The sequence below is a fragment of the Bos taurus genome, chromosome 1 (assembly GCF_002263795.3).
Source record: "Bos taurus isolate L1 Dominette 01449 registration number 42190680 breed Hereford chromosome 1, ARS-UCD2.0, whole genome shotgun sequence".
NCBI lineage: Eukaryota > Metazoa > Chordata > Mammalia > Artiodactyla > Bovidae > Bos > Bos taurus.
Window position 1 is genome coordinate 126,486,350 of NC_037328.1, and position 17,669 is coordinate 126,504,018.

At 33.3% G+C, this 17,669-nt stretch overlaps 1 protein-coding gene across 2 annotated transcripts in view; it reads left to right on the forward strand.

Annotated features, from left to right (window-relative positions):
• The window catches only part of ATR (ATR serine/threonine kinase), a 120,511-nt gene that overhangs the window by 14,800 nt on the left and 88,042 nt on the right, over positions 1-17,669 (forward strand). For both annotated transcript variants that reach the window (XM_002685057.7, XM_059888935.1), the window contains exons 2-16: positions 1,808-1,899; positions 3,017-3,166; positions 5,089-5,966; positions 6,829-7,007; positions 7,617-7,808; positions 8,843-9,033; positions 9,503-9,655; positions 10,350-10,542; positions 10,773-11,035; positions 12,763-12,953; positions 13,046-13,146; positions 13,334-13,505; positions 14,110-14,280; positions 15,863-16,057; positions 17,206-17,391. In XM_002685057.7, the coding sequence (XP_002685103.2) occupies positions 1,808-1,899; positions 3,017-3,166; positions 5,089-5,966; positions 6,829-7,007; positions 7,617-7,808; positions 8,843-9,033; positions 9,503-9,655; positions 10,350-10,542; positions 10,773-11,035; positions 12,763-12,953; positions 13,046-13,146; positions 13,334-13,505; positions 14,110-14,280; positions 15,863-16,057; positions 17,206-17,391 (3,307 nt within the window). The remainder of the gene's footprint in view (positions 1-1,807; positions 1,900-3,016; positions 3,167-5,088; positions 5,967-6,828; positions 7,008-7,616; positions 7,809-8,842; positions 9,034-9,502; positions 9,656-10,349; positions 10,543-10,772; positions 11,036-12,762; positions 12,954-13,045; positions 13,147-13,333; positions 13,506-14,109; positions 14,281-15,862; positions 16,058-17,205; positions 17,392-17,669) is intronic.

Sequence of the window (17,669 nt, forward strand, 5' to 3'; positions counted from 1 at the left end):
TTTCTCAGTTGTCATTTATAGTTTGCTATTTTTATTCTTGATTCAGAATCCAATGTAGGACTAGCCACTGTACTTGGTCGATACGGTTCTTAAATCTTCATTATTAGTTTCTTCTCTCTTTTTTCCCTTGGAATTTCTTTGTTGAAGAAACTGTTTTTTTTGATTTTTCTAGAAGTCTAGATCTATTCAATAGAAATATGAAGTAAGTCACATATATAATTGAAAATTTCTCACATTACAAAATGCTACATTACAAAAAGGAAATAGGTGAAATTAATTTTAGCAATATATATTATTACCATATTGTATATATCACTTATATGTGGAATTTAAAATACAACACAAATGAACTTATTTATGAATTAGAAACAGACTCACACATAGAGAACAGACTTATGGCTGCCAAAGGTGGGGAGCAGGGGAGAGTTGAATGGGAGTTTGGGACTAGCGGATGCAAATTATTATATACAGATGGATAAACAACAGCATCCTATTGTATAGCACAGAAAGCTATATTGAATATCCTGTAATAAACCATAATAGAAAATAATATGGAAAAGAATATATGATAACTGATTCACTTTGCTGTATACCACAAACTAATACAATGTCATAAGTCAATTATGCTTCTATTAAAATAAAAGAAACTAAAGAAACCCAACATATATTATTTAACTCAGTATATCCAGATGTTATCATTTTAACATGTAATTAATATAACATTATTAATGCAGTATTACACATTTTTGGTAGTGAATATTCCAAATCCAATGTGTATTTCATACTTGTAGCACATTTCATTTTGGACTAGCTGTATATCAGGTTCTCAATAGTGTGTGGTAAAGGTTTACCATATTGGGCAAGATAGGTCTAGACTTTGCAGATTGTATACTTTGCAGAATACTATCAGTGTCAACATTAAAACTAAACACATTTGATAAGTTCAACTTTAGAGAATTTTTTACAGATGAAATCGTGAGTCCCTTTAAGGGTTGTTGTTCATTCGCGCAGTTGTGTCCAACTGTTTGTGACCCCATGGATTGCAGCACACCAAGCCTCCCTGTCCCTCATCATCTCCCAGAGTTTGCCCAAGTTCATGTCCATTGCATTGGTGATGCCATCCAGCCATCTTATCCTTTGACACCCTCTTTCTTTGTGCCCTCAGTCCCTGCCATCAGGGACTTTTCCAGAGTTGGCTGTTCACATCAGGTGACCAAAATACCGGTGCTTCAACTTCAACATCAGTCCTTCCAATGAGTATTCAGGGTTGATTTCCTTTAAGATTGCCTAGTTTGATCTCCTTGCTGTCCAAGGGACTCTCAATAGTCTTCTCTAGCACCACAGTTCAGAGGCATTAATTCTTTGGTGCTCTGCCTTCTTTACAGTCCAGCTCTCATAACCCTACGTGACCATTGGGAAGACCATAACCTTGACTGTGTGGACCTTTGTTGGCTGAATGATGTCTCTGCTTTTCAATACACTCTCTAGGTTTGTCATAGCTTTCCTGCCAAGAAGCAATTGTCTTCTGATTTCATGGCTGCAGTCACCATCCACAGTGATTTTTAGAGCCCAACACGAGGAAATCTCTCACTGTTTCCACCTTCTCCCCTTCTATTTGCTATGAAGTAATGGGGCTGGATGCCATGATATTAGTTTTTTTAATATTTAGTTTTAATCTGGCTTTTTCAGTCTCCTCCTTCACCCTCATCAAGAGGGTCTTTAATTCACCTTCACTTGCTGCCGTTAGAGTGGTATCATCCATGGTATCATCCCTTTAAGGGTTAAAAGCATTTTATTTGTGTTTTAGTGCCAGTCCAGAGGAATATAATACTGTTGTACAGAAGCCAAGACAAATTCTATGTCAGTTCATTGACCGAATACTTACAGACGTAAATGTTGGTAAGAAAAAGTTATTTCTGATATAAATCATGAATTGTTTTCTTTTTCATGTATGCACATTATAGTAGCATTTTTCTCCATGTAGCTTTAGATATATAGTTAGGACTTATGATAGTTACTTGTTGTTGTTCATATTAAAGTATGTATTTCTTATTATATAATGTGATTTACACTTTTAAAATAATTCTCTTTTCCTCATTGTTATCTAGATAGTGCTTGCCATGATTCTTTGATATATGAATTATTTTAAATAAAAATATTTGGCCAGTTCTCTTTTAGATAGGTCTTATGTCAGTGGTTGAAAAACAGCAAATGCCATTTTAAGAAACTCTTTGTATAAGAGTTGGCCACTTTGTCAATGAAAGGTAATAAGATTCTGTGAGTTGTTGAATCAACTATTTACTGTTTGTGACAATCTAAAAGACAAATCCTACCAACTTGGTAAGATGGTGTCATATGTGCCATGTCTGTTGAAATTACATGGAAGGGACAATCTGGAGTGGCATGTGGCTCATGATTTATAAATTTAATTCCAAATTTGACATAGATTTTAAGAATTACAGTAGTCATCTAGCCTTTCTTTTTCAATCAGTAAAATTTTGAGTTCCTGAAAAATAACAAAGGACTACTGAGTACTTGCAAAATGTGTTTTCATATGGTACTCCATCTGTTTAGACCACTTGTCCTTACCCTCTCTGTTTGACCAACTTCTCATCATCAAGGAATCAACTCCTTCACAGGCTCTTTCCAGACCCTTGTTTCATTTATTGTAGATTAGTATAGTTAACACATCATATTATTGATATAATTACTAATTTATTTGTCTGACTCCCTCATCTGATTGTTAGGGGTTTTTTTTAATCCTCAGATTTTAACACAGTGCCAGGAATATTATAGGCCTATAGCCTACATGTTTGGTAAGTGGATATATGATAGATGAATACATGTGATTATTAAACATTTAAAATTAGGAAGATAGGATTGTAGTGTTTAGTCCCATGAATTTATCATAAACACTGTGTTGGACATAATTCTTGTCACCAGAGACTAGTTTCTTAACAAAAAACTGCCATTTAATTTGTTATGACTTTTTAAAATGAATCTTTTGTTGTTTTAGTTGCTCTGGAACTTGTGAAGAAAACTGACTCTCAACCAACCTCTGTGATGTTGCTTGATTTCATCCAGCATATCATGAAGTCCTCCCCACTTATGTTTGTAAATGTGAATGGAAGCCATGGGCAAAATGAAGCCAAAGGCAGTTGTATTGGTAAATTCTGCTGTTTTGTACATTTATTTTTGATCTCTTTTATGAATTCTGCCTCTTCTGCTCTCCTGAAGTGTCACAAACACATTGTTATGTGTATTTTGGTCAAATTTGCTATTAAGTTGAGGGAGCAAAATGGTTTTATTTCATGCATCCTTGTTTTCTTTTATTATGAACTAGATACCACAAATGGAGCAGAAGTAACTGAATATGTTTATACGCCATTGAACATTTAAGCAGTTTTCTTTTTTCTGTTTTTGATAATGTCTTTTTTTAGATCGTGCATTAGCAAACCATGGCTCATAGACTGGCTGCCTGTTTCTGGAAACAAAGTTTTGTTGGAACATAGCCATGATCATTCATTTATGTATTGTCTGCAGCTACTTCAAAGGCAACTGAGTAGTTGACATGGAGATCATATGGCCCTTAAGCCTGAAATATTTCATATATGGCCCTCATGCCTGAAATATTTCATATTTGGCCCTCTCAGAACAAGCTTACTACTCCCATTCTGGATGTTGAAACTTTTTTCCAGGCTTTTCTCCTTATTCTCACTACTTTTGTCCTTTTGTTAGCTTCATCATAAAGAGATGTAAAGCAAATATCTTTTTTTCTGTACAATGCATAGAGTATTTAAAAATTTTTTGCTTGAATCTTAAGAGTCAACTTTGATAGTATGTTCTCTAAAAAGTCTTTTCTGACCATTACTGATGGTCTATGCTAGGACTAGCTTAGGTACTCTTTCTTTATGCTGTGTTAATACAAAGTGTTCTACATTTCTTCTGTCATGGTACTTATTAAACTATTAATACATTATCAGTTCAGTTCAGTCACTCAGTCGTGTCCGACTCTTTGCGACCCCATGAATCGCAGCACGCCAGGCCTCCCTGTCCATCACCAACTCCCGGAGTCCACCCAAACTCATGTCAGTCGAGTCGGTGATGCCATCCAGCTATCTCATCCTCTGTCATCCCCTTCTCCTCCTGCCCTCAGTCCCTCCCAGCATCAGGGTCTTTTCCAATGAGTCAACTCTTCACATGAGGTGGCCAGAGTATTGGAGTTTCAGCTTCAGCATCAGTCCTTCCAATGAACACCCAGAACTGATCTCCTTTAGAATGGACTGGTTGGATCTCCTTGCAGTCCAAGGGACTCTCAAGAGTCTTCTTCGACACCACAGTTCAAAAGCATCAATTCTTCGGCACTCAGCTTTCTTCACAGTCCAACTCACATCCATACATGACCACTGGAAAAATATAAATACTTGTTAATCTATATTCTTTGCTACACTGACTTTTAAACAACAGGTTATAACCCATTTAGTGGGTATTAAAGATGAAATATAATTGACTAGAAATATCATAGTACATTGCAGAATAAGTAGTATTTTATTAAACTTTTATCATTTATTAAAATAATATGCATATTTATGCTACACTGTGATATAAAATATATCTCTTAGTTGCAATTTAAAAGTTCAGGAAATTATAGGATTTAGGAGGACAAGACTATGACTGATTTGTTCTTATGCATCTAAGGCAGAGTCACCATTCAATAATATTTGTAGGAATGATAACTATATATTGAGCATTTAGTTAACTTTGGGCACTATGCAGAAAATTTCATATATATTATCTTACTTGGTCGGGGTAACATATAAAGTAAGTGTCATTGTCCCCTTTTCAAAATGAAGTTATAGAAGTTTAGAGAAATTAAAAGTTCACACAACTACTAAGTGGAAAGCTAGAATCTTGTCTGACTCCAAATTGGTATTCTAAATTATTATAATATGTTTCCATTGTGTAGGGAATGTTTTAGACTATTTTGTCAATGAAGTTTATACTTTAAAAATAAATCAAGCATTTAGCAAATTAAGTAGCACTCTAATATATTTAATTATTTAATATCTTTTTCTGTTTATTTCAAAGAGTTCAGTAATTGGATCATAACAAGACTTCTGCGGATTGCAGCCACTCCATCCTGTCATATGTTACACAAAAAAATCTGTGAAGTCATCTGTGCATTATTATTTCTTTTTAAAAGCAAGAGTCCTGCTATTTTTGGAGTACTGATGAAGGAATTATTACATCTTTTTGAAGACTTGATTTACTTCCACAAAAGATATGCAGTAGAACACTTTGTGGAATGGCCAGTGGTAGTTCACCGGTTTTTAAGTCAATTCGATGAACATGTAGGATATTTACAGCCAGCTCCTTTGCAGCTCATGAACATGCAAAATTTAGAGTTTATTGAAGTCACTTTATTGACAGTTCTTATTCGTATTATTGCAATTGTGTTTTTTAGAAGGCAAGAACTCTTACTTTGGCAGATAGGTTGTGTTCTGCTAGAGTATGGGAGTCCAAAAGTTAAATCCTTAGCAATTAGCCTTTTAACTGAACTCTTTGAGCTTGGAGGACTACCAGCACAACCAGCCAGCACTTTTTTCAGCTCATTTTTTGAATTATTAAAACAACTAGTAGAAATGGATGCTGACCAATTGAAACTCTATGAAGAGCCATTATCAAAGCTGATAAAGACCCTGTTCTCCTCTGAAACAGAAGCTTATAGAAATATTGAGCCTGTCTACTTAAATATGCTGCTAGAAAAACTCTGTGTCATGTTTGAAGATGGTGTGCTTTTGCAGCTTAAGTCTGATTTGCTAAAAGCAGCTTTGTGCCACTTACTGCAGTATTTCCTTAAATATGTGCCAGCTGGGTATGAATCTGCTTTACAAGTCAGGAAGGTTTATATGAGAAATATTTGTAAAGCTCTTGTAGATGTGCTTGGAGTTCAGGCAGATGTGGAGGTAAGTCATTTTTAAGGTTACTTGTTAAGCATATATTTTTACCTTAATTTAAGTGGATGTATTGTGCAAGAGTAATAAAGAGGAAATAGAATATCTTTTTTTGGTTGCTAGAATATCTATAATAATGTACATTCAGAATGGGATACTTTTCATAATCTACTTTGACTTCCTATTACGGATTTTTAATTTGGTTTCAGAAAGATTTGTTCACTATGTTGGTAATGAATTGCCAATGGAGTAGAATGTTTTAAAGTAGAGTTTGTGAAGAGTAAACATGTTTGTTGCATTATTAATTAAAAGGGAGCCAGGTATCAACTTCATTGCAAAAACTTTGAGCACTCACCGAGACTTTTTCTTTGACAGGTTATAATCGATCACTTCTAGAAAATCTATGAGTATATAGTACTAGTCATGCCAAATTATGCCTTTTTTTCTATTTGAACTGTGGGAGTGTGATACAATAGATATGCAATAAATTGATTAAATATTTTAGTTTATATGTAATAATATTTTACTTTATCTGTAAATCTTGCTAGATTTGTTGTATAAAAGAAGTTAGTCATTTCCTTGTAGAATTTTTCTTTGTGGCATTTTGGTCAAGGGAAAACAAGTTATAGAAGGATTTGTCTTAGGCCTTCTAAAACTATAGAACCGTAGTTCTAGATATAGAGCTATATATGTGTCTATATATATACTGTGAAATAATTAGATTAACTTAGGTTTTTGTTTTGCTTGATGAGACTCTGAAAATAATTTACCTTCTTTGGAATCTTAATACCTAATGCATTTTTGCTATCTATGAATAATACATATAAACTTATTTTCTAAGAAATAGTTTTTTAAATTATTTTTGCTTTCTCAGTATTTGTTGGGCCCACTTTATGCAGCCTTAAAAATGGAAAGTATGGAAATCATTGATGAAGTTCAGTGCCAAATTCAACAGGAAGACCTCAGCAGTAATAGCAATGGACTGTCACCCAAAAGGCGTCGACTCAGCTCATCTTTAAACGCTTCCAAAAGAGCACCAAAACAGACTGAGGAGTATGACTTTCATTCAGTTTGTATTTAGCCACTTAATAGAACTTTAGTGACTTAAAAAACCACCTTTATTTAAGTGCTTTGCCTTAAATACACCAAGAACATTTTTTCTTTCTTTAAGTAGTCGAAGGAGTGCTTAAAAAGTCTAATAGTTCTTGTAGTCTATTTTAGTATAAAAGATTCCATGACTAAATATGGTTACTTAAAAGTCTTTACTTGCCTGATTTGACTTTTTAATACATTAAAAAATCTCTGTGACTATACATCTATCAACAATTTTTTAAAAGTTAGCAAATTATTTTTTTTGTAATATAGCCAAAGAATTCCCATATTTTAGCCAACTGTAAAAGTTGTTATAAATTTCAGTAGTTGTAGGGATTTCCCTGGTAGTCCAGTGATGAGGACTCAATGCTTTCACTGCCGTGGCCTGGGTTCAATTCCTGGTTGGGGAACTAAGATCCTGCAAGCCATATGGTATAGCAAAAAACAAACAAAATGTCAGTAGTTGCCATGCCATGCCGCCTTTTGTTTAAAATATTTTTCATGTACGAGCAAGATTATATAAATTCATATGAATATGAATCTTTACACTCTGGTTATAATTAATTACAGAATTAAACATGTGGATATAAACAAAAAGAGCATATTATGGAGTGCACTGAAACAGAAGGCTGAGGACCTTCAAATTTTCCTTGAATCCAATAATGTGAAGAATCCTATTATTGAGACTTTAGAAGGAATTGCCGTCATTCTACAACTGACTGCTCTGTGTACTGTTCACTGTTCTCATCAAAACATGGACTGGTAAAAACAACTTGTATTTTCTGGGTGTAATACATTTGAATTTAGTGTTTTAGAAGACCTCTTTATTCACTTGATTTTTGTGACCTTAGAACACAAAATTTTTCAGTGAAAGAGAAATTTATTTTTTATTGAGCATCTGCTAAATGCCAGATATTGTGTTAAGTACTATACATATCTTATTTAATCTTTACAACAATTCTGTGAAGTAAATGTTTTTATGTCCTCTACACATTCAGAATTGAGGCTCTTTTTTGTCTGAAGCCTGAACTAATTTTCTGGGGTGGAAAGGTAGAACATTTTTTTATACAACTCAAAATTCAATGCTCTTCAAGCCAAATATTTCATCAAAAGAACTTTTCCCTTTGATGATAAAAGTAGGAATTTAATGATGATAAAAGCAGGAATTTAAAACTCATTAGAGATATTTTTAGTTTAGCGTTAATATAGGTTAATTACTCTATCAGAAGGATAAAGTGTGAACCCTCTCTGAAGATTTAGTCTTATTTTTTACTGCCATGTTATAGACCAACACTCCTTGATAATTTTTTATATGATCATTTATTCCGTGTTTCCTGATTCACTGTTTTTTTTTTAATCTTTTAATTTTCCTGGGTCACTCTTAACTAGCTAATACAAAGTTATGAAGGAGATTAAATAAGCTGTATTAATTCAGATTGCCTTAAATTTGAAATTTGAGATAACTTAAAGTAATAGCTAATTTGGACAAAGTCTGCTTTTGTCCTATTATTAAGAAAGGGTTTACACAGCTGTATCTTCTGTTATTTTAAAGCCTGGTGGTATCACATTTAAATAGCATAGATTAACTTTAATTACCAAATCCTGTGTGCTTTAGACTGACATAAAGAGATTAAATTTAAAATAATAATGATATATTAATTGATATGCATATTTACTTTGAATTGGTTTAAAGTTTTAGGTTAGTTTTATACTCAATTTATTTTGGCTTACTACAATATTAGTTTTGACTATAATAAAATTCATTTTAGTTGTCTTAAAAAATGTTTTAACTGCAGCTATAATTTCAAGGACTGTCAACAGAAGTGTAAGAAGAAACCTTCAGTAATGATAACTTGGATGTCTGTGGATTTTTACACAAAGGTGCTTAAGAGCTGTAGGACTTTGTTAGAATCTGTTCAGAAACCTGATCTGGAGACAGTTATTGACAAAGTGGTAAAAATATATGATGCTTTGATGTATATTCAAGGTGAGTACAAAAAAGCAACAGATCAAAATAACCAATAATCAGTATGAAAATAGGTTTTGTTTTCTGCCTAAGGCCTAAATGAACCAATGTTGGGAATGCTCAAAAGTTTATTTTTAATTTCAGTTCTGTTAAGCGTATCAGTAATTTATAAGTTCTAAATTTATTTGTATAATACTTTTAGTATTCTTTTTCAGTCAGTAGAAATTATTTATAACTTTTAAATTTTACTTTAAGAATCTAAAGAATGCTACTAAAAATATAAATGCATATTTTCATAAAGTCACATTTAATTCCTTTGGATTCGCAGACCTCAGAACATCATCTTTATGTTAAGAACCCCTGTTTATTGAATGTTTGTTGTAATTCCATTTGATGTGTAGAATGTCTTTTTTTTTAATTGAAAGAAGATATAGCTTCAAATATGATTAAAGAAAAGATATCATTAATCACCTATTGTGTGTTTCTGTAGTAAACACTTCATTTGAAGATCATATCCTGGAAGATTTATGTGGAATGCTCTCACTTCCATGGATTTGTCTCCATTCTGATGATGACTCTTTAAAGTTGACCACATTTGCCCTCAGTCTTCTAACATTAAGCCAGAGGATTTCAGATAGCTACTGTAAGTGGTCTCAAAATTCTATATGTGTGATTTGTTTTGTTTTAACTTATCCCTATACAATACTTCTAATACTTATCATTTCTGTTTTTTAATAATTACAAAATAAGGTACATTTTTAAATAATTCAAAAAGGAGTTGCACATGTAGAAAGGGGTAAATTGTAGCATTTATGCATCCTCAGCTCTATTCTGCCACATTGTTCTCCAAAGATGTCATTCCAAATTACATTGCTGTTAGCAAACTATGAGTTTAATGTCTTCACCAGCACTTGGCATTATCAAATTTTAAATTTTTTGCTATCTTAAAAAAGAGAGGGAATTCCTTGGCAGTACAGTGGTTAAGACTTTGTGCTTTCACTGTGGAGGGCCCAGGTTTGATCCCTAGTCAGGGAGCTAAGATGCCACAAACTGCATGGTGTAGCCAAAAAAAAAAGTCAAAGATGTAACTACCTAAACAAATATATATTTTTTGCTATTTGATGGGTGTAGTTTTAAATTTGGATTTCCCTGTTACTTGTAAGATTATACATAGACCTTTTTTAGTGCACGTGCTTAATAAATGGAAAAGGAGTTTTTAATTAAATGCTGTATGTATTTTAAATGTTATTTGACTTTACAATAAGGAATAAGTATGTATGGTGTGTGTATGTAAATTAACACCTAGAAATCTTGATTAATAGACTTAATTTTTTTAGCACCACAGGCCCAATCACGATGTGTATTTCTTCTAACTCTGTTTCCAAGAAGAATACACCTTGAGTGGAGAACAGCAGTTTACAGCTGGGCCCTGCAGAGTTCTCATGAAGTAATCCGGACAAGTTGTATTAATGGATTCTTTATCTTACTGCAGCAGCAGAATCCTTATAACAGAGTTCCCAAGATTCTTGTGTATGTATTAATATTTTAATTTGAATATACAACTTGATTGAACAGATATCATATATACAAATTTATGTTTATTGCTGGATATATAGAACAAGTGTTGCTTTTAGTTTTAGAATTTAAGTTTTTTTTGCTTCTATTCTTTGTTTAATCAGTACTTTTGCCCCAAATGAGGCAAGACTATTTAGACCACAAAATTAAACCAAAAGATTTAGTACTTTTTTTCCACCCCCCAGAGATAAAGTCAAAGATGATTCTGACATTGTCAAAAAAGAATTTGCATCTGTACTTGGTCAGCTTGTCTGTACACTTCATGGCAAGTTTTATTTGACAAGTTCTTTAACAGAACCTCTCTCTGAATATGGGCATATTGACCTCTTATGTAAGAGCCTAAAAGTCGCTTCTCAACCTGAATGTTCATCTTCTCGACTAAAAGCTTCTGTTTGCAAGCCATTCCTTTTCCTACTGAAAAAAAAAACACCTAGCCCAGTGAAACTTGGTAAGTGGTTTGTTATGATTTATTTAATATTTTAAAACCTATTTAAGCTCCTTTAAAAAAACAAAAACAAAAACAATGGTATAGTTAGCCTGAAGCCTTAAAAAATTAGACTTGCTTGATAGATTCAGTGCTTATGTAATTATTCATAAACAGGATGTCTGATATTAGACTGTATCACAGAACTAACAAGGGAAGTAATTTTTAGAGTTTTAAAATGCTCTTGTGATTGGACAGTGTAAGGGACATACCTATTGTTTAGTTCAATATTGTGAGGTTCAGTATGCTGTATCCTCTTTAGTGATCCCAGGGACCTTCTTAATGTGTCCCCTGCCACTGCTTTGGACCTTCAGAACTTCAAATAGTCTGATACTTTGCCCCCTGAGGAATATAGATTTTATCTTTACCACTTTCCAATGGTAATGGTGTACAAATTTGTTGGGAGCATGAAATATATACACATACTTGGATGGTGGCTTGCTTTGAGTGATTATTGTTATTGAGTCACTGAGTTGTGTCAGACTCTTTGCGACCCCATAGACTGTAGCATGCCAGAGTTCCCTGTCCATCACCAACTCCCAGAGCTTACTCAAACTCATGTCCATCAAGCCAGTGATGCCATCCAACTATCTCATCCTCTGTCATCCTCATCTCCTCTTGCCTTCAATCTTTCCCAGCATCAGGGTCTTTTCCAGTGAGTCACATCAGGTGGCCAAAGTACTGGAGTTTCAGCTTCAGCATCAGTCCTTCCAGTGAATATTCAGGGCTGATTTCCTTTAGGATTGACTGGTTGGGTCTCCTTACAGTCCAAGAGACTCTCTGGCTCAATGGTAGAGAACCTATCTGCCAGAGCAGGATGCATGGGTTCAGTCCCTGGTTGGGGAAGATTCCCTGGAGAAGAACATGGCAATCCACTCCAGTATTCTTGCCTGGAAAATCCTGTGGACAGAGGAGCCTGGTGGGCTACAGTCTATGGGGTAGCAAAAGAGTTGGACACAACTTAGTGACTAAACAACAAAAACAACAAGCTTTCCCTTTGTTCACACTTCTTTACATTACAGAAATGTGCTTTTAAGTCTATCCCAGTAATTTAAAAAATCTGAGTGAGTAATCATTTTATAACTTTAAAAATTCTAGAATTTATTTTAGATTTAAATTATGTAAAACTTTTACTAAAAAGCATAAAATAATTTTTTCTAATATAAAAGATGATTTATTTATTTTTGCCTGTGCTGGATCTTTGTTGCTACCTGCCATCTTTCTGTAGTTAGGGTGAGCAGGGCTATCCTTTGTTGAGGTGTGCAGGCTTCTCCTTGTGGTGGCTTCTCTTGTTGTGGAGCACAGACTCTATAGGGCAGGCTTCAGAAGCTGTGGCTCACAGCTTCAGGAGCTCAAGCTCAATAGTTGTAGTGCATTGGCATAGTTGCTCTGTGGCAAGTGAGGTCTTTCCTGACCAGGGATGGAACCCATGTCCCCTGCATCGGCAGGCAGATTCTTAAGCATTGGACCACCAGTGAAATCCTTAAAGTAAATTTAAATTGATAGGTATTAGTTTTTCACGTATTCATTTTAATCCACAATTCTATATGCTTTACAAATTTAAACACAAAATACTGATTTTATAAGACAACTTAGCGTTATTTGTAGTGTATTATTTATTGGCAATATTTTTATAGTACAACTTTTTAATGTAATGTGTTAACTTAGGTATTATATACTCTTGTTTTTAGCTTTCATAGAAAATCTGCATCATCTTTGTAAGCATCTTGATTTTAGAGAAGATGAAACAGATATAAAAACGGTTCTTGGAACTTTATTAAATTTAATGGAAGATCCAGACAAGGATGTTAGAGTGGCTTTTAGTGGAAATATCAAGCATATATTGGAATCCTTGGATGCTGAGGATGGATTTATAAAAGAGGTTGATGACTTTTAGTTTAAATTTTTATTTTTACGTATTTTCATAAACCTGGTTCTAAAAATTTCTTTAACTAGTTAATACTATTGTTCTAGCTTTTTGTCTTAAGGATGAAGGAAGCATATACACACGCTCAGATCTCAAGAAATAATGAATTGAAGGATACCTTGATTCTTACAACAGGGGATATTGGAAGGTAAGTTTGGCGGCTTTCGTAGACTTCCTTATTTATTTTGGCCATTCATCTTTTTTGTTTACCTGCTGTTAGAAATGGTAATATGAGAGTTGTGATGTTATAGAGAGAAGTGTGATAACAGTTTGCATTTATTTATAGATTTTTATTTTCAAGACATTGATAATAATTTTTTTTTAAATAATTTTAGGGCAGCAAAAGGAGATTTGGTACCTTTTGCCCTCTTGCACTTATTGCACTGTTTATTATCCAAGTCAGCATCTGTCTCTGGAGCAGCGTACACGGAAATTAGAGCACTGGTTGCGGCTAAAAGTGTTAAACTGCAGAACTTTTTCAGCCAGTATAAGAAACCTATCTGTCAGGTGAGATTCAGCACTGGCCTTGACTAAAGGAAATAGCATTACTTTGCAAAAGCTAAAAAAAGAACATACATATGTTTTACTTTTCTTAAGAGAGAGATTTCTTTTTTAATGATGTATTTGGTTTATTTAAAAGACACTACATCTTGTCATTTTATATTTTAGCTTCCTAGTCTGAAGATGTAGGCTATAAATGGGAGAGGGGAAAAAATCATCTTATAATAATTATTACTCTATTGTTAATCTATTAAGAGAAGTCTTTTTTTTTATTAGTCTTTCTTTTAGTGATAAACTTTTTTATGCTTTGATATTATGGATAAGGTACTTTGTTTTAAGAAAGGTTCAGTCTGAAAAGTTGGGAAATGTTAAAATACAGGCTTTGCTCTGTGCTAGTGGTGTAATCCTTAAGAACGTATTCCAGTTTAACTAAGCCTGGTTACTTCATCTATAAAAGGGTGTTTATATATACCTCATTAAGGTTGTTATAAAAATTAAATGAACTATTCAGGTAATATGTTTAGAACTCTGATACTGGCCTTTGTGTTAGCCTAAAACATAATAGTTAAATGTTCTTCCTTGTGTGAAAACTAACATCATTTTGCTCTAGTTTTTGGTAGAATCCCTCCACTCCAGTCAGATGACGGCACTTCCTAGTACTCCATGCCAGAATGCTGAGATGCGAAAACAAGATGTGGCTCACCAGCGAGAAATGGCTTTAAATACCTTGTCTGAAATTGCCAATGTTTTTGACTTTCCTGATCTTAATCGTTTCCTTACTGTACGTTGCAAAGTATAGTTGACTTAATCGAGGTTTTCAGTTCAGTATTTTGTGTTTATTCCATTCTCTCTCTATTTTTTAAGAAAATTTGGCATTGTTTATTATCTGGCAAGTATAATGAGGACCATAGATTTTCAAATTTACATGTTATCTTTTGACTTTGATATAATATTACTTATGTTATAAAAGTGAAATATGTGTTGTTTTGAGTCATTGCTCTTTATGGTTAGCTATCTTGAAAAGTTAATACTAATTAATTAATGCTAATTAATTCCATTTACCAAGCATTTATGTCTTTAGTGCTATGATGGGTTTCGTTGGTAATGCAAAGTCTAATATGATCATATCTATCCCTAAGGAGTAGGAGTACAAAATAATGCTATAGATGACATGTGAATTCAGATAATCGAATTTGTAGTATGTAGTGGTTTGGGAAGCCTTTGAAAAGTCATTAGTGGGGCTGAGGTTTCAAAGATGGATGGTGTAGGTTATCTTCTTATGTTTTCCCAAAGGCAAAGTTTATTATCATTAGTTAATAAATTATAATAATGATCTATGTAGAAATTTTCCCTACAGCATTTTATATTTTAACAAAATTAAATTGTGTGTAAATTGGACAAATCTTATGATACTATACACTAAGGACCACAAAGATATTTTTAACCTTTTTATTCAGTAATTTCATCTGGGGGCCTCAAAGCACAGAGGTTTACTGCAGCATTTTCCAAGTATCAAATAAACAAAACCCTGAGAAGAAACTTAAGTATCTAATAATTAGGTCGTAAAATATTATGCACTGTAACACAATAATTATAAATACTTGGTAGAAACTACTTTATAATGTCCAGTCTTACTGGATTAACATTAAGTTGAAAGACATAACACAAATAAGGTGTAAGTGCCTCTGAGGGTAGGGCTTGGGTCTTATTTATTGTCACATCTTCAGTGCCTATAATAGTCACTGACATGTAGTAGTTGTTTGTTAGATATGTGAATAAATGAAAGGCCAATCGTTTTATGTTTGGAATTTTATATAGTATTTAAGAACAAGATCTTAAAGGAAATAGACCAAAATCAAAATAGATTTGTTGCCATGTTGGGATGGCGGTGTATTAAAAAGGTTTTCTTTAATATTGTAGCATCAACTTCTTAATTTGAAGAAGGTAAAATACTGTATTTATGGTTCCTCTTGTTTATTGTCTAAATACTAGTTACCTCAAATAATAAATCAAGCTTGGAACCTCTGCTTTAATTAAGAGCATGAATATGTACTAATGAGAAATTATTTTCTTTGCTACTTGAACATTAGCTTATTTATTTCTATCTCTCCCCACCTCCAGTGTAAACTTTATACCATCGGGAACCTTGCCTGTTTTTCACTGCTGTATCTGCAGTGCCTGTGCCATAGTAGATGCTCAGTATACGTCTGTTGAGTGAATAAGTAGTAAATTTGAATTCAGATATGTCGTAGGTGGACTCCAAATTTGGGTGGTATTTTTGATTATTTTTGTACATAGCTCATGTGAATATTTTATCACCTGGTCAAATATGCTTTTTGGTAATTGTAGTATTTCTTTTTCAGAGAACATTACAAGTGTTGCTACCTGACCTTGCTGCCAAAGCAAGCCCTGCAGCTTCTGCTCTCATTCGAACTTTAGGAAAACAATTAAATGTCAATCGTAGAGAGATTTTAATAAATAACTTCAAGTATATTTTTTCCCATTTGGTTTGCTCCTGTTCCAAGGATGAATTAGAACGTGCCCTTCATTATCTAAAGGTAATTGAATATTTGTATATGTTTTACTCCTTTGTATAAATTAGCATTATAGGAAAGCTGTTGTGACATTCTTATAGAAGTAGAGTGAGTAGTTTATAATCTATCTTAGGGTAATATAAGTTCAAGTGGTACATAAATAAGTATTGTCCTGGGCCAAAGGAGAGTATTAAATAGAATTATTCTTTTGTGTTTTTTTTATTGTTTTACCATGATGGTATATGATAGTCATCCATTCATGGATCAGCTTCTCAACTAATTTCATTTTAGAATTTATTGATTGGAACTACCAATGACTAATGATAGATAATTATATCTGTCAGAAGAGGCAATATCCTTAAACTGTAGTATAATGACAGCATTGAATTTAGTTACTTAGTGCTCTGATTACAGTTTGGCCCACTTTCTTGCTAGTTTTCAAATTTAAAATTATAGCCTGTGCTGCTTTTTTTGGTGTCGTAGTACCAACAAAATCTGAGGAATAAGAGGCTACATGGGAACAAGAGAACCTGTCAGATATGCATATGTAACTATTGTTTTTCTCCAATGTTAATTTATTCCCTATATTTCATGATATGCCAGCTATGGATCTCTTTCTACATGAGTCTTTTTGAATATTGAGTGTATTTATTCATTTTGAGAAAGAAAATCTGTGTTATGAAAGTGGAATGGTAACAGCATTCCAATGCTTACATGTCAGAAACTTTGCTAATCAATATTTTGGATTATTTCACTTGCGTTAACTCCTCTCAGTTACCTGGTGAGATAAAGTACTATTATTTTTCCATTTTGTGGATGAGAAAGCTAAAGCAGAGAGAGGCAGAGCCACTAATTTTCCTCTCAGGGGTTACATTTCTTTGAATGTAATGACATTCTAAAACTTTATAAAAAACCATACTCCCTTTTAAAAATTTTATTTCAAAACAAAGTCTGATCACTTCACTTTTTTACCTGTAGTACATGGCAAACCTACCAGGAAAAGTTAAGATTAGTCCTTTTCCAATGCCTTTTTTAATATTATTAGTAATTCTTGTCACCTGATCCAGAGCTCCTGATTAAGTATAGTATATTAAAATCAATACGCTTATTTCCAAGATGTTAGTATGGAGGAAAAAAACAACTTTTTTTTTTTTAATGTATCTTTGGGTTAGAATGAAACAGAAATTGAACTGGGGAGCCTGCTGAGACAAGATTTCCAAGGACTGCATAATGAATTATTGCTCCGTATTGGAGAACACTATCAACAGGTTTTCAATGGTTTGTCAATACTTGCCTCATTTGCATCTAGTGATGATCCATATCAAGGTCCAAGAGATATCACATCACCTGAACTTATGGTAAGGAATACATTATATGGGTTTTTTGGTTTGTTTTTCTCCTTTTTGTAGCTTTATGGAATTGAAAAAACATGTGTTTTGTGTATTTCCCAAATGCTAGAGATTTATTTAAATTTTAAATTGGAATTTTTGTTTTGAAAAGACTGTTTATTTAAATTGCATGGTCACAGCATACATATTAGGATTGAAAAATAAACATTTTCAAATGATTTTAGATTTTATTTTTTCACTGGGTAAAGCTGTTTACTTTCCTTCACTACCTTTTAACTATGGATCAG